Here is a 27,930-nt window from a genome sequence, read left to right as displayed (position 1 = left end):
AAGCAATATATTCATTGAAAACGCTGTAAAAACATTATTGAAATACTGGGTTTATCTAGGCAGTGTGATTTCGGGGTCTACAGTTCACAGTTCTGCAGTGATCACATTTCTTCTCAAACAGAAACTTTCTCAGACACAGAGAATGATAATGCAAAGGCCTCTAACACCCAGACTCCACAACAACTTTCTTAAAGTCGCGTCGCGGAGGCGGCACCGTTTGAGAGAGAACCGGGAGCTTAGCCCGCACATTCCGCGCGTCATGCACGTCCCACACGCTCTGTGCGTCACGCAAGCCCTGCCCACACGCCCCGCGCGTCACGCACGGCCTGCTGGGTCCTCCCTCCAGTCCCACCTGTCCCGTCCGCCAATACCGCCCGCCCCTTTCCCGTTGCGGAGTTTGGTGACATTGAACGGGCTCGCGCGCTGTCACCGCCTGCGAGGCGCAGTCCGGTCGGCGGAGTAGGCGGCCATGGGGAGCCTGCGCAGCCTGCGCTGGGCGGCGGGTGAGACGCGGGTCGGGCTGGGGGAGGTTGGGAAGATAGCGTGGCTGCTGGAGATTGAGGAATCCTGCAGCTTCCCCCAGGCCTGGTAACTGCTTGACTTCATCACGTACTCCCAAGTTCCTCAGAATCCTACCCAAAGTGATGGGAGAGAGCAAAAGCTGAGAGAGCAACTGTTAAGCAGATAGTTGGAGTTGGCCAGGAGTGACCCTGGTGCCTGGCCATCCGTCCACCCAGCTCCCACTAACTTAAAGAGCCCTTGCTCCCCGTTCTATTATCGCCCCGCCCCATCCCCTGTCTCCTCTGAGCTCAGTTCTTAAGGCACCTGCCATCCCTAGAGACACCCCCCCTCCCATCTGCTTGATTGATCCAGGTTTCCACCCTAACCTCTCCCGTCCATAACTCTACTTGAGTCTCTCACCATCTCAAGAGTTTCTCTCTGTTCTCAAGGAAAACCTCGAGTCTCGGTTTCCTACCCACTTAATGTCTGATGAGAAAGGGGATTTAAGGTTTCACAGAATAATAGTAATTGTTTTTCTAAAATGGGAGATACGTTTCTTTTAAACAGTTCTACAGTGAAGTACTTTGGATTTCTTGGGGGAAAGTGTTATGTAGAATCTGCAGTTTATTTTTCTAGTAGACATTTGTGTAATGGGTATTTGGAGTCAGAGCTTAATTTGTCTCCTTGGGGAACTACCAGAGCTTGGGGAACTACTTTGCTTAGTAGTGGCTGAGAAATCAGAAAGTTTGCCTCTTGACACTTTTCCAGGCACCAGGGCAAACCACTTTTGGTCACCTTTATGAGCTTTGGTAAGATGTGATAATTGATTTTTTTTTCCTTGGTAGCAAATTACTAAAAAGCTGTCTATTTCAAATTTTAAAGGAAGAATCACTCCAAACTTGTCTATTGAAATAATGTACATTACAAATGTAAATGAAGAAATGTAAAAAAAGAAAAAAACAAAAAAAACCCTTTCTATAGCTTATTTTGTGTTCCAATGGAGAGTGGACTGGAAAACATGTCTCAAGCTAGAGAATATTATACACTTCTTTTAAAATAAACACTCCCTCCACTAAAAGAGATTGATTTCCTTAATTTGTTCAGCTTCATTGAACTAATTTACCTAAACTCTTTTGTGTACACCCTGTTGACCTGTTAGCTGTTACAAGGTAAGTGAAAGAATACTCTGTAAAAAAACTAAAATAGCTGAGTTAAAGTGACTTTGACTACATAGGAACTAAGACTAAAGGTTTATAAGTAGTTTATCTTCCTGTCTTGAAGATATATTTATGCATTATAAAGATTCAAGAGCCTCTCTGCAGACTTTTGATATTCAAGATCTTCAGTATTGGGCAATCAATCAAAACAAAATTCCTTGAGCTAAAAAGAACAGCTTACTTTATTCCAGATAGATCCACTAAGAATGTTACATGAAGAACTCTTTCCAAAGGGTCTTTGAATGTCTGATGTTTTGTGAGCAACTCTAAGTGATCTGCCTTTTCACCCACTTGTGCCCATTTTATAGCTAAATACTCTGACATACATTATTTTACTTGATTGATTTCTTATAGTATCCTTCTTAGGTAAGTCTTATCATTCATTCTCCAATGTACAAGTGAATAAACATAGGTCAGATGGTTAAACGAGTTGTCCAAGATCATTTAGCCATAAAACGTTAGAACTGGGAGATGAGTAAGTGCCTTCTAATTCAGGAACTTGTGCTCTTTGCTTCATTCAAGCTGCTTATATAGGATATGTGTGTGCTGTATATGTGTTTGTCATGACTAACTGGGCCTCTCTCTCTTTTTTTTTTTTTAACGTTTATTCATTTTTGAGAGACAGAGAGACAGAGTGCAAGCAGGGGTGGGGCAGAGAGAGAGGGAGACACAGGATCTGAAACAGGATCCAGGCTCTGAGCTGTCAGCACAGAGACCGACACAGGACTCGAACTCATGAACCGTGAGATCATGACCTGAGCCGAAGTCATACACTCAACCCACTGAGCCACCCAGGTGCCCCATCTCTCTCTCTTTTTTTTTAATGTTCATTTATTTTGAGAGCGCGCAAGCAGGGCAGGGTCAGAGAGGGGGAGAGAGAATCCCAAGCTGGTTCTGCATTCAGTACGGGGGCCCTAACGTGGGGCTTGATCTCATGACCAGGAGATCATGACCTGAACTGAAATCAAGAGTCAGACTGAGCCACCTAGGCGCCCCTAATTGGGTCTCTTTAATGTGAAATGGAAGTGTCATGAAATGCAGATTTACTTGGGAAATGGAAGCACACATTCATGTGCAAATGGATTTTCAGTAAGAAGACTGATTTATCAGACAACCTTAACCAAAGGAATGGCAGATCATATAGAAACATAATCTAGGCATGCTTCACTTATCCAGAATATTATTTGGAATAAGATACTCTAGGTGAGTGAAATTTCAAATTACCAAAGCTTAATCCTTTAAACGATGGACATTTGTTTTTAAATGTTTCTGTTGGAAATCTTTGCTGTACTTTCTTAGCAAACAGAATATAGGTTTTTATGAGCTTGAATTTGTCATTTTGTGGGTGTAGCTGTAGATATAGGTCAGAGTTGTTAACTTGTGGTTCTTGGACCCCTTCTCAGATGAGAGGTCCTGTGAACCTCTGAAATTATCTTCATGTTTTTATGACTATATACCTGTTTGGGGAAGAGAGGATCTGTATCTCGCATCCATTCCTTAGAGCAATCTGTGCTCTTTAAGTTAAAAGACACTGATAAAATGATTTGGAACTAAATGACTACTGAACCATACTCCTGTAGGTTCCATGGCGGTAAAGACTAAATTGTGTTTACTAAATCCTCAGCATTTATCAATGTCCAGCTTATAGTAGACAGGCAATTGATATTCTTTGAATAATTATTTTTAGCTTTTTTAAAAATTAAAAACTTAAAATTAACAATTATTAATTTCTGCAGAATAATTATTAGGTCAAAGGAATGGAATGGCCTTACAAGAATGTTTCTTCACACCTTCAGAAAAATTTTGTTGTCCTACACTTCTTTGACTTTTCAGCAGATTTTAAAATGATTTTATCATTATTGTTATACCAATACAGTGGACCATGGAGCCTCCTTGTTAGTTTAACTGACATTCTGCAGCATTAGAATCAAGAGATAACTTAGAGGTCATGAAGTGTAGCCCCCTAATTTTACAGATGAGGAAAGTTAAGGCCTCAGAAGGAAACTGAGTTGACCCCAGAAAAGTCATACAGGTGCAAAGCTGGGACATAACCAGTATCTCCTGGCTCCCATTCCGATTTCATTTCCAGTACATTCTGCGCCTTCATTGTTCATTTTGTTTGTTCTTGCTAGCCAACCCTAAATGAATACATGCCCATTTTTAGTGCTCTTTGGCTTTGCTTATCACACACTCCAGGTCTTGCCAACAGGTTTTTATTGAGCACACATTATATGCCCTGTACACTCTGAAAACTCTAAAGTGAGTGGAGTCCCTCTCTTGGTAGGGCTGCAGTTTATTACAATGAACAAATACACCTATATAATACATCTGGAGAGCTTATGTAGTACAGTATATATTAAGTTCTAGACTGCAGAAAAGATTTTAAGTGCTGCCATGGTGTCATGGAGCCATTTCCTATTGGTTTTGTGCACATTGCTTCCCAATTTCACAGTTAGTCATGTTACATTGGTAGCTTGAAATCTGCTGTGGTTAGGGTTATTGGCAAACACTACAAATCAGGGATTTTCTCCACTGACCTCCCCCCATGACCCAGCATACCACTGGCTTTAAGAAAGGAATAGATGTATAGGTTAAGATTATCTACTGAAGCCTCCATTGAAACCGAACGGGAGACAGACAAGAGCAAAGATAGGAGCAGTAATGAGTCTGGAGAGGTTGTGGGAGGAGAAAGGGTAGTAAGAAGAAAGGATTACCTTGGAGTTCAGTCAGGAAGTAATAGAAAAGGTATGGCCTTTTGAGTGTTTTGAACTACATGCATTTGGGCAGAAAGGAAGCCTTTATGTGGAAGTTCCCAAAGAAGCATTTTTGGAAAATTACATTGGCTGCTACATACGTGAATAGCTACTGCTTGTGAAGATATTACAGAAATCTATGTGTGAGGTGATGATGAAAATGATAAAAAATAAATAAGTGAATATATATATATATTTATATATATATGAGGTGTTTTGAAGAAATTAGTATGGCTCTGTGAAACAGGATAATTTAAGGAAGACTGAAGTTTTGTGGGGGGGGAGGGTTTAATAATTTTTTTTTTAATGTTTGTTTGAAAGGAGGGAGGACAGAGGATCCCAAGCAGCCTCCATGCTAACAGCAGCAAGCCCGATGCGGGGCTCAAATTCACAAATGGTGAGATCATGACCTAAGCTGAAGTCTGCTCAATCAACTGAGCCACCCAGGCACCCCAAAACTAAAGTTTTTGAGTGTGGAGGACTGTAGGAGTGTTGCGCTATTGTCAGAAATAAAGTTAAGAAGGGATACTGCTGTGGCAGAGGGTCATGAATTATTGAGTGGTAGGTGACATTGAGTTATAAGTAAATGTGGGATCTCTCAGTCAAAGACTAGGGGACAAAGGAGGGAGTCCTCCCTGAGACAGACAAATGCAGGAGAGAGGCAAAGACCGAATCTTGGAGGCCTGACATAGTATAAGTAATAGGAAGTGGTAAAGAGGACATTAAAGAAGGTACATCATAGAGGTCAGAGATGAAGGGAGAGAATATAACAGTATAAGGTAAGAAGGGTCAGAGGTCTTGTAGAAGGCTGAGATTAGTAGAGTCAAATGGCCACAAAGATGGGAAGAATAGAATCAAATGAGCTAATGGTGAGATTCTAAAAACATTCATGGGACCAGAGGGAAATCACTAATGTTAGAGCAATTTTAGTAAAATGAGCGAGGGAAGAAACATTATAGTAAAATGTGTGGGTGGTGAGACCAAGATAGTAAATTAAATACATGCCACTTATTCAGTCATTTGAACTATGAAAGGAAGGAGATTAGTTTTTTATTTATAGGAACTGTTGAGAACAAGTGATTGTTTTGTCTAAGATAGTGTACCCTCAGTGCCACTGTGGTATAATGAGACCAGAGTTCTCATCAGCTACCAGTAAAGTGTAAATCAGTTCTGCCTTTCTGGAAAGCAGTTGTTCTGGTCTTAAAAGGGTTCATATTCTCTAACCCTGCACTACCAGGATTCTACATAAGAAAATAATCAGAAATGCCATCAAAGATTTGTGTAGAAAACTGCTCATTTTTGTAATAGTGAAATTGGGAAACAAATCTGGCCAACGGAATGATTGAATTCAGGTTATATCCATGGGTTGGATGTTATATAGCCACCAAAGGTATTTTTTAATTAATCTCTTGGAAAAGTGTTTTGACATATGCAAGATATAGTATTTGATTATGAAAATTGTATATGTTATATATAAGCATACGAAGATGCCTGGGAAGAAATACACCAAGTTGTTATCCCTGGAAGATGTGATTTTAGGTGTTTTTATTTTTTCATCATACTTTTTTTTTAAGCTTCCAAATTTTCTATAATGAGCAAGTGTTACTTTCTCTAAAGTTTATTTCTTTTAAAGCAGGGAGACATTTGGCAGGAAAAGGGCAGAGGGAAGAATCTAGAGGTGGTGAGATAAGTTTGGCACAACATGTCTCAGTAAGCCCTCCTCACAGATGGAATGCTTCACTAGTTTAGAGTGAAGGAAGGCCTAGTGTTCTTATAGGCCTGCAGAGAAGGACAAAAAAACAGATGGAGAAGTAGGGAATCTGTTTCTGTCACAAAGTGGATTTAGGTCAACAGCTAAGGCCAAGAGAGTTTCAAATAGCCATTATTGGGTAGATGGGAGGATACCAAATTATGGCCCCATCTCACTAAAGTTTAGCCACCAGATACATAGAATTGTAAAGAGTTTTTTCCTGTAGTTTTCTCCCCACTTAAAAACTGGCCAGGTTTCAAAAACACCAAAAAACAAACAAACAAACTGGCCCATTTCCAAAGGCTTATTTATAAATCTATTTTTGAACTCTAAAATTTTTTTCCCATAGAAGCAATGTTACAAAGGGTGACTAGGGTTCTAGTCACCCCACCAAAGTTCATAATGTCGATCTCTCTTGCCATTTTTCCTCCCTAGTATTTTTCACATCTCTTAGGTACTCTCCATTAGGACGTATAGCTGTCTTATTTCTTCACACAAACCACTTGAACTACAGTGTTGTGACATAACCTAAAAGGAAGGTCCCATATCTATGTTTTCCTACTCCTGCTTCCTTTGCCCCTACTTTTTCCTCACCCCTGGCCTGTCCTGCATTCTGCACTCAGATTTACTGTATAAAATCACCATTGTTACTGTTGTTTTCCTGCTGAAAGCTTTTCTGCCTATTTCCCAAATCCTTTTGGGCGTTTGGCAAACAAAAGGACTCTCACTGTGGGGGAGCATGGATAGGCACAGTATCCAGGGCCAGAATGAGTTAGGCCCGTGACATCACTTAAATTCCAAGGCCTAGAACATCAGCATGGACCTCATTAAGAAGGCAGGTAGGTTTGTGAGCGATGGGAGCCTGGAAGGGAGATTCCGAAGTCTATGTCGCATACTTTTGTAAAATCTGAAAACTGGGCATATAACTCTACAGGGATTCCAGACTTTTGATGTAATGAGTTACATATTACTGATGTGCAGAAGTCAGAAGTAAATCAGAGCTTCTTTTCAGCAAATTAGTTGTTGAAAAGAGGAATTTTGAACTCTGCCAGAGTTAGGTATTAAGCTCTGGAGGTGCCCTGGTCATCCATGTAACCTGTGCTCAACAGGGACTCTGGCTGATTGTGTTGAAGAACAGCGATTCTCAAACGTGGTAGCACATTAGAATCACATAGAGAATTTAAAAAAATATTGATGCCAGAGTCCTGCTCCCAGACACTGGGATTTCATTGGATGGCTCTGCATTTTTTTTTAAAGCTACTCTGGTGATTGTTGTATGCAAAATTTGAAATTCACTTTTGTAGAGCATGGCTTCTTAAACTTCAGTATGCATAAGCATGACTTAGAGGGCTTATTAAAACATTTTTCTAGACCATACTCCAGGAGATTCTGAAGGTTTGGGGTGAGGTCTGCGAATTTGTTCTACTATGAAGCTCCTAGCTGAGGCTGAGTAAATAGTACTGTTTTAGACTTTAGAATATGTGGTATTCATTTCCATGTGTTTGGCACACAGTAAGTACTCATCAACTGTTGAATGAATGTGGGTATCTGTTTGCTTCTTGAAATTTAATGTTCATATGAATCGCTTGGATATCTCATTAAAAATGCAGGCTCCCACGGTCACCTGGGTGGTTCAGACAGTTGAGCGTCTGACTCTTGATTTTGGCTGAGGTCATGATCTTAGGGTGGTGGGATCACACCAGGCTCCCATCTGAGGCTCTGTGCTGAGTGTGAAGCCTGCTTGAGATTTGGGATTGTCTCTCTCTTTCTGTCTCTGCTCCTCTACCCTGCCTGCACGCACACATGCTCGCTCTCTCTCTCTCTCTCTCTCTCTCTCTCTCTCTTAAAAAAAAAAAAAAAATACTGACTCAGATTCTGTAGGTCTGGGTAGGAGCTGAGAATTTGCATTTATTCTAACAAGTTCCCAGGCGATGTCAACTATTCTTGAAAATAGCAAGGTGTGACAGGATATATACCAACATGTATAATTTTCTCATCTCATTTCCATCAGTGTACGTTAGTCACATGACCTTCATCTACACATTTTAAGTCTACCCTGAACTGGGCACATTTCCTACTCCATTCCTTTCTTTCTCTGTCCCATTCCAAAAGCATATTGGAGTGCAAGTGAGAATGACATTTTTATAGAGATAACATCAAATTTTTGCTACTTTTAAAAATATTAAATATCAAGTAAATATAAAATATTCATAAAACCCATATAGAGTAAAAACAAGATATAATTAATACCCAAGTACCCATGTTTTAAGAAACATTTTTATTTTGGAATAATTTTAATTTACAGAAAAGTTGCAGAGATAGTACAGGAGTTCTGTAAACCTCTCACCCAGTTGCCCCTAATTTTAACATCTTCCATAACTATACTACATATGTCAAAACTAAGAAATTAGCATTGGTGTATTACTATCAACTAAAGGACAGACTTTATTCGGGTCTCACCAGCTATTCTATTGATGTCCCATTTTCTGTTCCAGGATGCCACAACATGACATAGTTGTCAATGTCTCCTTAGTCTCTTCTGGTCTGTGACAGTTTCACATTCTTTGGTTTTCATGATCTTGATAGTTTTGAAGAATACTGGTCAGGTATTTTGTAGAATATGTCTCAATTTGGGTTTGTTTGATGCTCACTTAGGGTGAGAGTAGGGTTATGGGTTTGAGGAAAGAATAACTAGCAGAGGCCAAGTGCCCTTTTTATTACATCATATTAGACGATATCCACATGATTTATGATTTTAACCTTGACCAGTTTGTTTCTTCCTTGTAAAGTTACTGTTTTTCCCTTCCCATTCTCTGTTCTTTGGAAACAAGTCACCAAGTCCAACTCACACTTTTCCACAAGGAGAGAGGAATCCCAGAGGGAAGAATATCTACATGTATTTGGGATTTTTCTGTAAGGAAGATTTGTCCCTTCTCCCTTGTTTATTAATTTATTCAGCTATTTTTTATATCCATATGGATGCATATATTTTATACCTTAAGTTATATAATCTATTACTACATTATTTTGTTGTTCAAATTATTCCAGGTTAGGTTCTATCCAATCAGCTCCTGTGTTCCTTTACATGCCCCGATCCAAAAACATCCTTGTGTTTTTTGAATACTTCCTTATTTTCTGGCACTGCAGGGTATTCCAGCCTAGAGTCAGCCATTCTTCTCCAAGGAGCCCTAGTTCCTTTGACTGGATAATGATATTTAGAAATCCAGATCTGGGCACTGAGTGTGCTTGTTCCTACTGAAGTATCAATGATTCTATGCCCTCCTACCAGGTAGAGCTAGGAAATACATGTATGTATAGTAACCCATGTGTATACACAGACACTTAGGATTTTTTTAATGTTTATTTATTTTGAGAGAGCCTGCATTCTTGAGTGGGGGAGGGGCTGAGAGAGAGGGAGAGAGAGAATTCTAAGCAGAATTCAAGCTGTCAGTGCAGAGCCCAACACGGGGCTCGATCCCACAAACCATGAGATCATGACCTCAGCTGAAATCAAGAGCTGAATGTTCAACCAACTAAGCCACCTAGGTGCCCCTGTGTTTATATCTTTTGTCTATCATCTCTCTATATACATAAAAATATATGTGAAATATAAATATATTTATATACTTCAATAAATATCTGTATAAACCTGTAGGAGTAAATACTGAATTCTCTGACTGATCCAGCACCACATCCATTCTAGCCTTCTACCCTTGCTTTTGGAGCTTCTTTCTCTGGATTCTTATTATGTACCACTTATTTACTTACTTATTTATAAAGTTTATTGTGAGGGGGGAGGGGCAGAGAGAGAAGGAGAGAGAATCCCAAGCAGGCTCCATGTTATCAGCATAGAGCCCGATGCGGGGCTCAAACTCACAAACGGTGAGATCATGACCTGAGCCAAAATCAAGTCAGATGCTTAACCAACTGAGCCACCCAGGCACCCCCATTACCTACCATTTATTTACTTATTTGTTCAATCCTACTATACTTGTAAAGTAGTTTCAGGATTATTAATCCATGCTCCTGTAAGAAACAAATTTGCCAACTAGAGTACAGTGTTTATGTATAGTTCTTTTTATCTTTGGTACAGTTTCCAGCCACAACAATGTTTTCCAAAGTTACTCATGTCAGCTTCTTTTTCCCCCACCTTGAAGGTTGTGAAGTTAGGTCATGTCATACATTTCTAATACAGTTTGACACATTTGTCACAGCCTGAATTCCATCCTTGGATTCTCCCAACATCCTGGTTGATATTTTAAAATTTACATATGTTAAAAGCTCTTTGTGATGTATAGTTTTATGGGTTTTGACAAATGCCATGATTTTATTTTTAAGCAGATGATTAGCAGACTTCATAGTTAGCAACATACTTGCAACACTTGCAACCTGATTTTCATACAGGTTATAAGACACTAAATTAGATATCTTCTAAAAGTCTCTTCCTCTCCCAGCACTCATTGAACCTCCATTTATCATGTCTAATGTCACATCACTGATGATTCACTCCAGGAGTGTCTTGAAAGATTCTGAGAAAAACGGATCCCTACCTCTCTGTACTGTCTATCATGAGGTTGGAAAGGCATTTTATGGAAAGGAGGGGAAAACAAGGCAAAAGCCAGTACTTGAACCAGCCTCATCCCAGCTGACCAACTATAGCTTCCAGCTCCTAGTAAAACCTCTGAGGTACTAGTTTTCAAATTGTGAGCCCCCAGAATAACAGTAGCAGCATCACTTGGGAAATTGTTAGAAATGGGAATTCTCAGACCTCTCATACTGAATCAAAAACTCTGAAACTGGGGTCCAGTAATCTGTTATAAGTCCTCTGGGTGATTCTGATGCATACTAAAGTTTGAGAACCTCCACTCTAGGTTAACCAGCCATTTGTCAGTCACATCCTCAGAGGCGGCAGGGAGGATTCATCTCGACTTCCTGCTAGGGCCCCAGGGATGCAGAACTGGTCAGCCAGGGGCAGGCTGCAAGTGCAACCAGAGGGTTAAAGGGCCATTTTTCTTTTGGTTTGTATGTTTTTTTTTAATTGTAATTCACCAGAGGATGGAAAATTTCTGGCTTGGATGTCTGTAGGGCAATATATTTTATCTCTTTGAGACAGAAAAGGAAGAAAAGACATCTTAATGATCCTAAAACTTTTTTATGCTTTTGTTTTTTGTAATTGCAGAATAAAAAATCACATTAAGTACTTCATAATTTTCTTTAGTGATTTCAGTTTTAATTTTTTTTACATTTGTTATTTCTAATGTGTAAAATATCATATTTGCATATGTTTTGAACAGCATTTATACTTTAGAGAGGTAAAAATTACTGGCATCCAGTATGAAGTTGTAGTAAGAAAAAGCTGGCAGATATTTTCTGATCCAGGTAAACTTCTCATGCCTTCAAGTGACTATTTTTCACCACCAGCTCCACTTCAAATCTTACTCCCCTTACTCCATTCCAGCCACACTGGCCTCCTCGTTGTGGTTCCTAGAACCACTGTAGGGCCTTTGCTCTTAAATTGTTTCTGTTTGGAATATCCTGCCACTAGATATCTGCATAGCTAGCTCCCTTACTTCCTTCAAAAGTGGCATTCTCAAAGAGAGCTTACCTTAGTAGTCTATCTAAAATCTCACACACTCCATTCCAAGCACATAAACACCTCACTTTATGTCATGTCCCCAGTGTTCATTTTTTTCTCTCTTGGCATTTATTGTCTAACAATGTATGTATATATGTATGTGCATATACTTTCTCTCCAGTAGAATGCAAGTTTTATTAGCATCGATTTTTTTTACCTCTTTTATATGTTGTCTATAACAATGCCTGATACATAGTAGGTACTCAGTTATTATTTGTTGAATGAGTATCTCCAAACATGGATTTATCTGACTGGTAGTAAGTAGGTGTACCTGTTATCATTTTTTGCCTTATCGTCATTACCCAAACTAAGCTGAGAGTTACCTTGTCTTCTATTCTGCTAAACTGCCTCTGTTCTAATTAAGAGGGATGGGGAAGAGCAATACCTAAGGAAATAATTTGTTTCCTGTGGACCTTGTAGCTCACTGCCAGTTAACCTTGTTCCTCTCTGTCTCAGTGCCTTCCAGAAGGGAATGGGGCAGGATGCTGTGAGATGGGGCCTTGTAGGTCACATTAAACAAGGGGTCCTCTGGGGAAGATGAAAAAGTCCTGGAGATGGATGTTGGTGATGGTAACACAGTGGTGTGAATGTACTTAATGCCACAGAACTGTACACTTAAAAGTGGTAAAAATGGTAAACTTTCATTATGTATATTTTAGCACAGTTTTTTTATTTTTAAAACCCCAAACACAGTGGGCCTGAAAGTGTAGTTTCAAATCAGCAGTAGCAGCTTCACCTAAGAACTTGTAAGAAATGCAGATTCCCAGCCTCCACCCCAGAACTGTTGATTTGGAAACTGAAGGTACGTGTCCCCAGTGCTTTGTGTTTAAACAACCCATTCAGGTAGTTCTGGTGCACCCTGAGGTTTGAGAATCACAGCATTATGTAATTTTGTTTTAATCCCGAGAGCTATGAGAAACTATTGAAAAGTTTTATAGAATATTTTCATTCATAAAATTAGCATAAAATGGTCAGAAATTCTGACCACTTTAGGGGTAAAATTGAAAAGTGCTATGGAAATGTTTTGAAAATTATTGTTTTAAGTAGTGCTTCAAAAAAAAAACCTTAAAATTTAGAGTGCCTGCTATATTTCAAGCATCTTGCCAAATGCTGTCACATTTGTTTTTCAATTTGCAGTAAATACTACATTGTCCACATTTAAAATGAGGAAAGGTGTGGAAATCAATTATACTGTAATTTATCTACTTTCCTTATGGTGCACACTTACTGCCACTAGGTGGCACTGGTGGGGTGGTTACCCAGACCTGGGCAAGGCCTTCTGGGATTACATAATTAGAAAATGAAAAAATGCATACCCTTATGAAAGAAATTAGCAAATAACCACAAATCTTTACATAAACATAGGTCCCAATTTCTGGTACATAAGAGGACCTCTGAAAATCCACTCCTATATATAAAAACTATGAAAACACCACCAAAAATTCTTAAGATCAACTTTTTCAGAACTCTAGAAAATAACCAGAGGCTTGTGGTAATCTGAGTAGTATTTATCCAAGAAAAATGACTTAATCATGGTAAGAATAGCAAGCTTTATAATAGTTTTAACAGTTTCCTTTGTCCTGTCAGCTTCACAGTGGCCTTGAAAACCAGTAGCCTGTCAATCACAGTAGCTAATGAAAACCAGGAGTTCTAGCAGGCACTGAAGAAGGCAGAATGGATTTGGAGCGCCCTAAAATCCACAACCCCTGAGAATTGTTACTTTTGGCTTGTCTGGAGCTTCCCTGGAAACACCTATTCACTGGGCTTGCCTTTTTTTCACCCAACTCAGCTAATTCAGTGGGAACAGTTTCTCCCTCACCCACCCTAGAGCATGCTGCAACAGGCACACAGAGCCCTTTGTCAAAGTCTGGCAAACTTCTTGGTGGCAGGCATTTAAGGATGTCTGTTCAGTGATTAGGTGGCCACTAAGCTAACACAGAACATAGATAGAATACAAGGGAATATAGATTAGTGGAATTGAATTGAGAGTCTACTAATAAACCCTCACATTTATGCTCAATTTTTTCTATATTGTGCCAAAATAATTCAACAGGGGAACGAATGCTTTTTTCAACCAATGATGCTGGGAAAACTGGATATTCATTCACCTGCAAAAGAATGGAGTTGGATCCCTTCCACACACAGCATACCTGTATTAACTCCAAATGGATCAGGCCTAAATGTTAGAACTTAAAACGATAACATTCTCAGACAACAGCGTAGGAGTAGGCTTTTGTGACCTTGTATATGACACCAAAGTCTCAAGCAACAAAAGAAAAAAAAGGATAAGTTGGACTTCATCAAAATTTGAAACTTCTGTATTAAAAAGACATCATCAAGATGGTGAAAAGACAACCCATGAAATGGAGGAAAATATTTGCAAGTCATACATCAGACAACACAACTCAATAATAAAAATACAACCCAATTAAGAAATGAGCAAAGAAGCTGAATAAACATTTCCCCAAGGACATATACAACTAGCCAACAAGCAAGTAAAGAGATTCTCATCGTCATTACCCAGTAGAGAAATACAAATCAAAATCACAACGAGATGCCACTTCACACCCACTAAGATGGCTTTTATTAAAAAACATAAATGTGGGGGCGCCTGGGTGGCGCAGTCGGTTAAGCGTCCGACTTCAGCTCAGGTCACGATCTCGCGGTCCGTGAGTTCGAGCCCCGCGTCGGGCTCTGGGCTGATGGCTCAGAGCCTGGAGCCTGCTTCCGATTCTGTGTCTCCCTCTCTCTCTGCCCCTCCCCCGTTCATGCTCTGTCTCTATCTCAAAAATAAATAAACGTTAAAAAAAAAAACAAACATAAATGTGGACTAGGAGGTGGAGAAATTGGAACCCTCAAACATTGCTGATGGAAATGTAAAATGTGACCACTTGGAAAACAGTTCCTCAAACGATTAAACAGAGTTACCGTATGACCCAGCAATTTCACCTTAGTATATGCCCCAAAGAAATGAAAATGTTTGTTCAAAAAGTGCATAATTGGGGCGCCTGGGTGGCTTGGTCGGTTAAGCGTCCGACTTCGGCTCAGGTCATGATCTCACAGTCCGTGAGTTCGAGCCCCGCGTCAGGCTCTGTGCTGACAGCTCAGAGCCTGGAGCCTGTTTCGGATTCTGTGTCTCCCTCTCTTTCTGCCCCTCCCCTGTTCATGCTCTGCCTCTCTCTGTCTCAAAAATAAACGTTTAAAAAAAAATTAAAAAAAAAAGTGCATAATTTTCCATGTCAGCATTCTTCATAATAGCCAAAAAGTAGAAACCACTTAAATGTCCATTGACTATAAACAAAGTCTAGGGTATCCATACAATGGAATAAAATTTGTCCGTAAAAATAAAACAAAACAACAACAAAAAAAACAACAATAAATACTACAGCATGGATGATGAACCTTAAAAACATGCTGAGTGAAAGAAGCCATTAATAAAAGGCCACATATTACATGATTCTATTTATAAAAAACATCAAAAATTTTCCATATTTCCAGAATATGCAAATCAATAGAGATGGAAAGTAGATTAGTGGTTTCCAAGGGTTGGAAGGAGGAAGAAACAGAGTGACTTAATGGATCTGGCATTTCTTTCTAGGATGATGAAAATTTTCTAGAATTAGATGGTAGTGATCAGTACACAACTTTGTGAATAAGCTAAAAACCATGATACTGTACACTTTAAAAGGATTAGTTTTATGATAATGGAGTTATGTATCAAGTGTTATTTTAAAAATCTTTACACAAATATAAACATATACCCATTTAAGTCTATAGTAATATCTTTTAAATTGTTACATTTATTTTTTTTTTTTAATGTTTATTTATTTTGGGGGAGAGAGAGAGGGAGAGAATCCCAAGCAGGCTCCATGGTGTGAGTGTGGAGCCTGATGCAGGGCTCATTCTCACAAATCACAAGATCATGACCTGAGCTGAACCAAGAGTTGGATGCTTAACTGTTGATCTCAGCTAAGGTCATGATTTCACGGTTTGTGAGTCTGAGCCTTGAGTCAGGCTCTGCACTGACAGTGTGGAATCTGCTTGGGACTCTCTCCCCCTCCCTCTGCCCTTCCCTAGCTTGCTCTATCTTTCTCTCTTTCTCAAAAATAAATAAATAGGGGCGGCCTGGGTGGCTCAGTCAGTTAAGCATCCAACTTCGGCTCAGGTCATGATCTCGTAGGTCGTGGGTTGGAGCCACGTGCCAGGCTCTATGCTGACAGCTCAGAGCGTGGAGGCTGTTTTGGATTCTGTGTCTCCCTCTCTCTCTGCCTCTCCCCCGCTTGTGCTCTCTCTCTTTCTCTGTCTCTTTCTCTCTCAAAAATAAATACACATTAAAATAATTTTAAAGATTTTTAAACATAATAAACTTTTTAAAGTTTTTTTAACATAAGAGAAAAAAAATAAATCGTGGTTCTAGTCAGCTTTGGGGGGAAAAAAACGTATTTTACTCCTATTCCCTCTCTTGCCTCCCCCTTATTGCTCCAACTCTGAAGCTACAAAGACATCCAAGTAGGAGTTTGGAACTACAAAGGTACAGACAGACTGTCTACTAACAAATAGATCTTAAAAACTACTTGAACTTACCTGAGAGCTTTTATCCATAAAGCTGTGAGGGAACATTTTGGTTGCATTAAAGACAACTTTTAGGCATTACTTTTTTTGTCACCCAGAGCATCACAGAGTGCCAGGATACTAGTAAATTTATCACTGGTGTCTTTCCAAATTTCTTTTCTGTTCCATTGTACTTCATAGTGCTCCCCTTTTTCCATGTTCTAGGACCCTAGGGGTCTTCTGATTCTGAATCCTATCAGCCCCGGTCTCCCTTGTACTATGACCCCCATACTCAGAATCACTCCCCTTTCTTCTCTCACTCATCAAAAGTATTTCTGGCTTTTTCTGCTTTGAATTCCGATTTATTTATGGGGCACCTGGGTGGCTCAGTCGGTTAAGCGTCTGGCTTTAGCTCAGGTCATGATCTCACAGTTCATGAGTTCGAGCCCCGCGTCAGGCTCTGTGCTGACAGCTCGGATCCTGGAGCCTGCTTCGGATTCTGTGTCTCCCTCTCTCTTTGCCCCTCCACTGCTCATGCTCTGTCTCTCAAAAATAAATAAAAACACACACACACAAAAAAAAAAGAATTCTGATTAATTATGATTGATTTAAAAATTTCATGCTAAGGCTAAAGGTGAAAATGGCTAACCAAAACTAAATTCTTAGGCATACATTTGTTTTAGGAATGAATGTATTTCCTAGTTTTGTTAACTGAGAAGGCATGGAAACAATGACAAACCCAGTAATACTTCCTCTTTAAAAACCATAGCACCCTGAAGGAATGTCTGATTCTAAATCAGAGACAGGAAGCATTCAAAACAAATCTGGAGCATCATGTCCGAAAGTAGGGAAGCTATCAATGATTACTGAGCACATGTTGAAAGTACTCAGGAGCCAATTTGGAAGGGTCCCTAGTGGCTAAAAATGGGAATATCTGAGCATCAAAAAGAAAAATGACTGAAATGGGCTGGAGTACATAATGTGTTAAAATGCAAGCGTTCCTTATGTTATTTTTAAACAAAAGGTCGCCTGTGGAGGCTGCAAGGAAAACAGTTCATCAGTTTGAAACTGGCAAATGGAAAGAATCAAGCATTCATTCCACATTTCCTGTGGACTTTTACCTTAGAATAATCCAGTAGTTCATGTAGAATATGACCATTTTATATTCTATAATGAAACAATAGATCTAGGTAACAATCATCAATGTCTGATAAAAACATTAAATGAAAGATTGATGGAGAACTTTATAAGGGATGAGTCAGACTGATAGCATCTACTGATAAATCTTAACAAAATAAAATTGATGTATGCCTCTTGATAAGATACAGTAGGAAGAACACAGTACCACCTATGGCATATTATTCCTAAAAATTCTAACTTAAATCTGATGAAGCCTCAAAAATCTGTTTACGAGGAAAAAGAATTAGAAGAATATGTTAAACAACACCATGGGGATACAATCAGCAAAATCTGAAATGAGGGAAATTCTATAGAATTAATGATGTAGTTTCTTCAACAAATGATAAGGCATATTCAATGTACACTTATTTAGAATAAATCAACTATTAAAAAAATGAGCCCATTGGGGAAATATAATATTTGATCATAATATGCTAAGATCAAGGAAATATTTTTTAGTTGAGCTAATGGTATTCTGGATAATGATTTTGAAAAGTTGCTGTTGTGAGATACATACTGAAGTATTCATAGGTGAACTAATAGGATGTTTAGGATTTGCTCTAAAATAATTCAGTAGGAAGTAGGGAGGGGTGTTCAGATGAAACTATTTATTGGCCATGTGTTGATAATTGTTGACACTGGGTGGTGAGTGCATGGAGATTTATAGTACTGATCTCTAAGTGTGCTTAGAATTTAGATTTTAAAATTAGCTATATATATAATATAGCTTTATACATTTTTTAATATATAGTTTAAAAACTTTACACAATTACTATACCTGAAGTTGATTTCCAGTTGGGGAATTATGGCTTAGGCAAAACAAGGCTTTCTAGAGCCCCTTGCTGGCCATTGCAGCCCCCTACCCAGAGTATACCAGAGTCATATTGGCAATTTGGCATCTTGATTTATCACTCGTGAGAGGTTCTAATCTTTACCTAAATAACTCAGTGCTGTAATATGTAATATTTCCATCAGGAGCATTGTTATGACAAAATACGTGTGAGAAGTACTTTTATAAACAGCTGATAAAATGTTTATATTACAAATTGCTAATTTCCTGATGAGCAAAACATGTATATTTTAAAACAGCACCAAGGATCACACTTTAAATATATGTATCTTATATATACATATATATATATGTATGAGCCTGGGTGGCTCAGTCAGTTAAGCATCCGATTTCAGCTCAGGTCATGATCTCACGGTTTGTGAGTTCAAACCCCACATCAGGCTCTGTGCTGACAGCTCAGAGCCTTGAGCCTGCTTGGGATTCTTGCCTCCCTCTCTGCCCCTCCCCCACTCACACTTTCTCTCTCTCTCTCTCTCTCTCTCAAAAGTAAATAAACATTAAAAAAATTAAATATATGTATCTTACATGCACAGTAGTATATTCACTTTTTAAATGAGTTAATTTTTATAAATGAAATATAAACCTTGTAGGTATTTCCTATTTTGAGACACCATTAGATTTTCTTTCTCTGAAACATTTTCCTGTCTTTTTCTAGGAAGCTATTTTAGGTTATTTGAAAGAGAGGCTTCCTCATCTCTAAGACTTACCAGAAACTCTGATATGAAGAGAATAAATGGATTTTGCACCAAACCACAAGAAAGTCCAAAAGCTCCACCCTGTAAGTATGTATTCGTTTTTCCAGTTATGGAAGCTCCTGATGAATGGAACAACTTGGAATCAAAACAACCTAAAAGACAAGTCATCGCAGGGTTGTCATACCCTGTCCTATAGTTGAGGCCTCCCAAATTGTACTATTATTGGCTCACATGTAGCAAAGCTTTCTTCCTTTTCCTCACTTGTCACTTTCATCTCTTATTTCCAGGATTAGATTGGAGCTTTTTGTTGGAGAATGGATGCACCAAAGTAAATAGTGATCTAGAAGTTATCTTTTAGGAACCCCAAAGATGAACCACATTAGGAAATAATGTTTGGGATACAATATAACTAGCACCAGCCTCTGGCTTGGGCATTAATTTCAGCCATCAGTACTCCTATTCTTAACTCAAACCCTTGTCACTGTCACTACTGTGGAAACAAGGAGCATAATATATAAACTGTAGGGTCCCACAAGCTATTTGCTTGTTCCTTCTTCATGGGTGTACGCTGGTCAGGCAGGTCTTGGTGAATGGAAAAGAACTATCCTCAAAGAATAGTTATCAGGAGCTTAAAAATGTTTATATCCTTCAACCTGGTGTTTCACTTCTGGTTATCTATCCTCAGGAATAACCCCAAATGTGGAAAATCTCTGAGTGTAAAGATGTTCCCATTTTTATAATAGGAAAATGAGAACTAAATCTAAATGTCAAATAATCTGGGAATGATTAATTATGTATGTTAGATGTACTTGATGAGATTGTACAGCTGTTGGAAATGGTGCTTGTAAATACCATGCACTGGCATGGAAAATGTTTGTCATTATGTCCATGAACAAATAGGATACAAAATTTTATATCGTGTTTAAGCACATAATGATATACATATAAATGACACATACACACACAGGGATAAGACTTAGGAAACACTACCAAAGTAAAAATATAGTGATTATGCTACAACAGGAGAATTAGGGATAGTTTTTATCTTCTACTTTTATATCTATACTTCCCAAATTATCTTTAATGTACTTACAATGGAAAGAAAGCAAAAAAAAAACGACAACTATAGAGTTGTGCCAAGTGCTGGGAGAGTTAAAAAATAAAACTACAGCAATACCATTTCTATACTTCTAAACCTCTTTTCTCACCTTTGGTTCTTTATGGATTTTTTTCCTAGTGACTTCCCAGTTCCCTTTGCTGTTGCCTTCTGGTTAAGTGAAAGAGGCACAGCACGATGATGTGGCAGTGGGAAGGAGTATGAAGGAGTAGGTAACAGTCAAGGAGATGGTCTGTCTGTGAGAGATGTAGGCAGCACGTGGAAGTTAAATGAGATTATCTCTGAAGGTCCCTTCTAACCCTAACATTTTGTGATTCCCTAACTTTTTCTGCTCCTTATCTTCAATGACTTCTCCTTTTATTTTATTTATTTATTTTTTTGAAAGACTTTCTCTTACAGTCTGTGGTTGTGTGCCTTTCTTGTTCATCCGCCTCCTTGGCCACTTCATTTTCGTCTGCTGCCTCTTTCTCCTGGACAGTCTCTTGGGTCTTAATCATCTTCACTGGCTCTCCCTTTGCACTGATGATTATCTCTGCTTTTGACTTAATTCATGAAACCTATTCAGATGTTGTAAATTTAGACCCAATGGATAGATATAAAATGGTATCCATGCTTTTTCCTTTCCTAACTGGTTCTTTTCAGTCTCCTGATTTTGGTTAACAATACTATTGTTGTCTTGCTCATTCACATTTGAGGCTATTTGATTCCTTCCTTGTCTTAATCAGTCTCCAAATTCTTTCAGTCATCTTGAGATTGACTTTTTTGTCTCTCTTCTCACCGTTCCAACTCCAGTTCGGACCATATCACCGCACTGTTGTATTACAAGGTCCTGTTTGGACTTGTTGCCCACTCTATCCTATCCTTCCTTTCTCTCTTCCATCTATTATGCAGATTAATCTTTTAAAACATTAACTTCTTCTTTGCTTCAGAGTTCCCAAATCAGGTTTAAAAAGCTTAGCCTGGCATTCAGGATCTTTGATAATCTTATTTTACCTTATAACCTTGTTCTTTTTCTACTGAAGTCAAATAAGCTTCTCATTGTTCCCTTCTTAGTTCATCTTTATCTTTATATACTTGCTTATGGTGTTCTTTCAACTTTCAACTGCTAGGAAATAATGCTTTTAGGGGCGCCTGGGTGGCTCAGTCGGTTAGGCGGCTGACTTCGGCTCAGGTCATGATCTCGTGGTCCGTGAGTTCGAGCCCCGCGTCGGGCTCTGTGCTGACAGCTCAGAGCCTGGAGCCTGTTTCGGATTCTGTGTCTCCCTCTCTCTCTGACCCTCCCCCGTTCATGCTCTGTCTCTCTCTGTCTCCAAAATAAATAAACGTCGAAATAATGCTTTTATTTTACCTCACCCTTCACAGATTTTTGAATCTCATTTGACAAATGCGGCATCCTAAGAAATTCCATTCAAACAAAGCTCTAATTCGCTTGAGGTTCCTCAACGGTTCTGTTTAGTGGATAGCTAAAAAGCACGAATAGCACTTTTTAATTGCTAAATTTGAGAGTCATAACCTCAAATAAGTAAGATGTCTTGTCTTGTTTTTTTCATAGACACTTACAGCCACAGAGTGCCATTACACAAACCTACACATTGGGAGAGGAAGATCCTGATATGGTCAGGTCGCTTCAAAAAGGAAGATGAAATCCCAGAGACTGTCTCGTGAGTGCTGAACTTAGGGGTTGTAAGCAGCTTTTATTTCTCACTGATCCATTTCAAAGGAAAAACAGTTCCTTTGAGTCCCTATTGAAAACATTTCAGCCAAATCCTAGAACAGTCTTAACTTCTGTAAATGTTTCCTCTTTGGCAAGTACCTGCAATAAAAACAGTGCTGGAAAATCCATGCCTTCTCATTGATATGTTATGTTGCACCTAGTGGAGAGCTGTCAAGTACTCAAAAGTCAACTGATTGATTTCCTCTCCTAGCTACAGAAATCTGACTAAGCAGTGATGTTCACTGTTTTTAGCTTGTTTTTAATCTAGGTATATCAGTTAGGTATCACTGACAATAATTATATTCTATAAAATCCACCCAAGTATTCAACCAAAGGCATAACAGTATTTAAGAACAACATATTCTCTTTCTGGGATCCCGGAAAGCGTGCTTCCTATCACCAACTTTCTTAAACCCAGCTGTGGCTGAGATCTTGGGACTTTTTCAGAGTCTGGAGATAAGTATAGATTCCTCTGACTCAGGGTTTCTCAATCCCCGTGCTATCGACATTTTGGGCCAGATAATCCTTTGTTGTCGGAGGCTGTTGTGTACACGATAGGATGTTTAGCAGCATCCTTGCTCGGTCATCCTCCAGATGCCAGTGACACTTAGTTGTAACAATGAAAAATGTCTCCAGACATTGCCAAACGTCCCCTGGGGGGACAAAACAAAACAAAACGAAACCCTGGTTGAGAACCACTGCTCCAGCCTCCTGATGTTAAAGACCCTGATTGGTTTGCATCTCAGCCAAGAGAGATTGTGAGAAGTAGATGCCATCTCCCCTGTGGGGCATCATCATCTTTACTGATAGGGAGTTGGGAAAAAAGCTCTTAGATGTTCCCTTCTAGCAAGAAACTATTCCTGGAACTTCTGGTTTCAGGTTCCAAGGCATGATTTTAAAATACCTGAGTTCATTCAGGGCATCTTTTCCCAGGAAGAGAAGTCTTACTTGCTTTTTGTTTACAATGGCTTTAACAGAGCCGTTCTACTTCTGTCTGTCAAATTAAATAGTACATTATTTTCACTAAAATTACTTCAGCAGGAAAGCCCTGGTCCTTCTTAGATAAGATGACAGTGCACTCTCCTGGGAAATAAGAGCAAGTTGGAAATAAGAATGATGTTAAGTTCCTGCCTGTGTCTTAATTTCTTCCTGAATATTCCAGCAGAAAACAAGCTGGTGTATACCCATGGCCCTAATAGGTGCTGTGCAGACTTTGCCATGGAACACCTTCTTCAGTCTGCCTTGCCGGTGGTTCCAAGATCCCCCTTAAACCCAAAGTACTACCTAGTGAGTCACCATAGAATGCTCTTCCCTGGGCCTGAGCAAGAGTTCATCCTTGTGCTGGTAGTTCTGAACAGGCACTGCCCACTCTGATTGCTTCTGTGGGAGGGCAACCTCATGGCCTTATTTAAATGCATCTTGCTCTTTTAATGTAAAATATTTTGAATGAAAAATTCTTGTAATGAAAAGTAAAATATGTTTCTTTTCATGAGTATCGCAGCACTTTAGACTGGCATATCCATGCCAATTCACATAAAATATTGTCAGCATGGGTAGTTTAGTTTGTGGTTGGTGAGCTCTCAGATACTCTTAACAGAGCAATTCACTGTCCTTAGCAGTTGTCCCTGGTTCCTCCCACTGCCCTGCAGGCCCAGTTTCAGTGCCTAGAGAACTCCCTTCACACTGCCACCTCACTGGGTCCCAGCTCTTATATCACAGTGTGTATGCTTTCAGGGTTCTGCCTCCTGCAATGCCTGGACACTGTGCCTCCTTCCAAGCATTTTTAAAGTATTTTTTTCCCCCTGATTTCAAAAGTAATGTGTATTAAAAATCTGGGGGGAAAAAGAGAGGAAGGAAGTTAGCACTCCCATCCCATCATCTAGAGATAATCACTTCCTATCTACATCCCTACTGAGTAGGCCATTACTCTCTCTGGGGCCCATTTAGACTCTTCATACGCTGCCCTGAGTATCTACCAGGCTCATGTAATAGAACTGCAACTCACTGCCTCCATACAGAATCACAAAGGTGGAATGGCCTTCTCTTTAGACTCTTCCTTGTTAGGCGTCTTAGTTTTCACACAAGAATGATAATCCAACCCTCAGTGTTCTGTTAAGGCACATGGGTCTGTATTCAGTGGACAGGTTCAAAGACGTACTTGCCAAAGAGCACAGTCTCAAGTTCACTGTCATGCGATTTTAGCAAAACATTAGTTAAAAGGTAAACATTAAGGAAGCATTGCTTAAAGGATCTTTCTCTGTTGCACATATTGTCTAGAATCTATTCCTGGTTCTAAATCTAAGTATTAGAAGTATTAGATTTAGATTATTAAATCTGTTCCTGGTTCAAGGCAGAAAGCAAAAACTTGGGTATAAAGAGCACATTGTTTAACTCTCTCCCACATTTGTTTTCTGTCTGAATTGTGATTCATGTTGAAACATATGAAACTCATGAAGCTCATTGCAGTATTTGTTGTCAGGATGTTGTTCAGACAATCATTGTATCACATAGCATCTTCTTAAGAACCCCAAGGAGAAACATCTTCCGGTTTCACTTTTAGCATTGGCTGCTAATGTGAAACTTGAAAGCCAAAATTGGGGACGAGCATAGCAAGCATAGGTTAATACATTTTGCCCCTTTTTTTTCCCCTTTGTTCCTGGATCCACTTTCTGTCTTCACACTTTTTCTCTTTTTCTTTAAGTTTGTGCTATCTTGTTGGATTTTATATGTAAATTTAAAATGAGTTATGAAAATTCCCCATCCTCCCCCAAATCCTACAAGATTTCCAGGTCTCACATCTTTTTTATATTTATGGGTACCACTCCACTTTTGACTTGTCAGACATAGAGCTTATTTCCTACTGGCAACTTCAGAAAGAGAAATGTTAACTGTCTGTCATGATCTCATTGTATTACTAGGTTTGAGATGCTTGATGCTGCAAAGAACAAGTTCCGGGTGAAGATCAGCTATGTAATGATTGCCCTGACAGTGGCCGGATGTATCTTGATGGTTATTGAGGGCAAGAAGGTGAGAGTGGACTTCTTCTCTGTCTCTGTTTTCTACAAAGGATCTAGAGGAAATCAGGGGTTGACCCTCATTTAGTCTCTGCGAAGAGTTGGTTACTTTCTACACAAGAAATGATAAGAAACAAAATAAGACACAGTAGGGACAAACCTGGGATATCCTGTCTGGGGATAAATAGCAAACCCTAACTTTGGCAAAGTGAAGGACTGAATTATTTTTGCATGAAGTAAACAAAAAAAAATGGTTATCACAGATGTCATAAAAAATTGTGAAACAAGAAAAATGACACTGTTGTATCTAATGATGACACCTACATATCTATAACGCACTCCTGGTACATGGGCTTATTTATCCACACTCTAACTGCCTTAACCCTGGTGAGCATTCTTGTCACCATTCTTTACTTGAAGCTCAGCCACAGTGGGCCATATGTGTAAGGACCATAGCTCCTAAACAGGTACAAAGGTATTCAAGTCCAGAAATCTGTTTTAACATACATCATTATTAATAGCTATCATTAATTGAGTATTCACTGTCTTCTAAGCACTTGGCTGTTCTTTCATTTGAACCTCAGAACAGCACAGCGGAATAGATACTATTATTAGCACCTTATTTATAGATGAGGAAACGTGGCTTAGAAAGCTTTTCTCACTTGCCCATCTCCTGAATGGCAGAGTACAGTTTGAATCTAGACCCGTCTAATTGAGGTTGATAGTAAAATTGCTCCCAATTATTGAGTCCTCATTATGTCACAGGTACTATTAAACTCACTGAATCACCACAATGCCCTGAGAACCTAAGCAGTGGTTCTCTTAGTATCCATACTTTATAAAAGAGAAACCTGAAGCTCAGAGCTATTAAATCACTTTCCCAAAGTCACATAGCTAATAAGTGGCAGGATAAAAATGTAGAGCCAACTTTTCAAGTTCCCAAACTCATAGTACTATCTTGTGATTAAAATATGTTTTTTTTTATATGCAGCAGGACTGGTCAAACCCTTATTTTAATACTATGTCTAATTTTATATATCACAACTTCCATGTGGAAAGAGATGTCTTATATCTATTATAAAGTATTAAAAAGGTTCTTCTGCCAACCCAGTGATAACTGACTTCCTTATCCCCAGTGAGTGCAGAGTAAAAGGAAATGAACATCTGGCTCTCTTCAGACTCTTGGAATGGAAAATACTGACCATTTAGGCTGACCGTATGGGAGCATGAGGGACAAGTGTGCAGGACTAGGTGAAGTTCTTTCCAAGACATCTCTGTTCCTGCCCCACCTCAGTTTTTCTTCTGACTTCCTGTTTGACTTCTCATGCTTAGTTCTCAGATTGAAACCTGCAGAAGCATGTGGACAGGACGTAGGGGCTTCTGGAATTCTAAGAAGTCTGTATTGGTTTTGTATACTTGATTATAGTAAGCTGAGTCTAAATACTCTAGAAACAAGTTATCCCCTGGGATTTCCTCTAGTGTCATCCTAGGGTATATGCCATGTACTTTAAGAGTTTCTTTTCTCTCCTTTATGTACCAGAAAGCCGTTTCATTTGTTTTACATGGAACTATCCACTTCTTAAAAGTTGGTAAATGGTACTGTAGAATGGAGAACTTTTAGACTTAATGCTATATAGAAGAGAGAAGTTAGCCATTGTATGTTCTGTCCTTACCATCAAGGTACCATTCCCATTCTCCTACCCCTTCCCATACCTGATTCTTTACATGTGAAATTACACAGAAGAAAATTCCACCTTATGTATAGGGTGCTAGTTTCACTTATTTGGTATAAAACTTCTGAAACTGGTCGGCTTATGTAAGCTTCACAGGCATGTAATAGGTCACGTGGAAGGAAACAAGGGAAGAGAATGGTTGCCTCTCCCCCACTGCTGTTTACTCCCACAGGTTGGAGTAGTGGGATAGATACTGGTGAGAGTCATCAGTCGTAGTATTTAGTAAAGTCTGGGATCTCCAAAGCTGAATATTTTTGGTAAAAGAGGAGTAAGGAGTTTGAAGGGTATGAAAATATACAAATGAGTTAGGATAGGAGAAATGGTAGCAACAAAAAAAAGTGAAAGGAAAGAAAGGATAGAAATGGAAACAAAAAGGTATTAATACTAAAGAGAGAAAAAAGGGAAAAGATAAGGGAATTAATTATAAGGGAAGAGGCTAGATTTACAGAAACATGCCAGAAAGAGAAGGTAGAGGTGCAGCATTTCTCTCATGCTTGACTGGATGGGCTACTGTACTGTGAAGCGTTAGAGGAAGCAGAAGGCACGGGGAGGATGTGTCTGTGCCCAATGTGCACACAGCAGACCATTGTGGGCATGCCCTGTCACAGTTAATCTATTGACATGAGTGCAGGGTAATGACATCCTCCCCAAACCCACACAAATAATCACTTGTTCAAATCTGTTTCACTTTAGGCTGTCAGAAGAAACGAGTCTTTAACAAGCCTGAACTTAGAAAAGAAAGCTCGCCTGAGAGAGGAAGCAGCTATGAAGGCCAAAACAGAGTAGCAGAGGTATCCATGTTGGCTGGCTTTTGAAAATGCAGGAATAATGTTGCAGCAATTAGCCTGTTATTAAGAAGAATATGGTATGAGGATCTGTTTCATGAAAGTATGGTTTACACAGACATAAATTTCTGCTGTAGTGGTACAAATAAATTTCCTTAAAAAAATGACCTGTCTATATTTTTGTGGCTTTGATCCAGGTTAAATGCAGCCTTTCACCTTTTTGGAGAAAAATCGGGCAAGTTACTTAAACTTTAATATTAACTCTTCTTTAGAGAGATGCCATATCTTACTTTAATTTTCATTACGAAAATGATTTCTCTACAGAAGCCAAAATGGCTTCTAGTTCTGTATTTCTTGCTCATGTGTACTCATTTCTAGAGGGATAAGGAAAGCCAGCTCAGTATACTGCCCAGGGGCATCTTGGAGAGCTAACCTC

The 27,930-nt window shown here is 39.2% G+C and overlaps 1 protein-coding gene across 1 annotated transcript; it reads left to right on the top strand.

Annotated features, from left to right (window-relative positions):
* The first annotated feature begins 315 nt into the window (after nt 1–315).
* FAM162A (family with sequence similarity 162 member A) lies at nt 316–27,661 on the top strand. The gene is made up of 5 exons (XM_058731193.1): nt 316–503; nt 19,092–19,214; nt 21,801–21,909; nt 24,881–24,989; nt 27,403–27,661. Exons 1-5 carry the CDS (start codon nt 470–472, stop codon nt 27,493–27,495), a joined length of 468 nt encoding a protein of 155 aa, XP_058587176.1. The 5' UTR covers nt 316–469; the 3' UTR covers nt 27,496–27,661.
* Nucleotides 27,662–27,930: the final 269 nt, after the last annotated feature.

Source organism: Neofelis nebulosa, chromosome 5 (assembly GCF_028018385.1).
Source record: "Neofelis nebulosa isolate mNeoNeb1 chromosome 5, mNeoNeb1.pri, whole genome shotgun sequence".
NCBI classification, from domain to species: Eukaryota; Metazoa; Chordata; class Mammalia; order Carnivora; family Felidae; genus Neofelis; species Neofelis nebulosa.
The sequence above is the reverse complement of the archived record's forward strand: the minus strand, read 5'-3'. Positions and strand labels throughout refer to the sequence as shown.

Coding starts and splice junctions, on each gene's coding strand:
- FAM162A (XM_058731193.1), top strand. CDS start 470: ATGGGGAGCCTGCGCAGCCTGCGCTGGGCGGCGG. Junction 21,910..24,880: donor GAAATCCCAGAGACTGTCTC/GTGAGTGCTGAA, acceptor TTGTATTACTAG/GTTTGAGATGCTTGATGCTG. Junction 24,990..27,402: donor TGGTTATTGAGGGCAAGAAG/GTGAGAGTGGAC, acceptor GTTTCACTTTAG/GCTGTCAGAAGAAACGAGTC.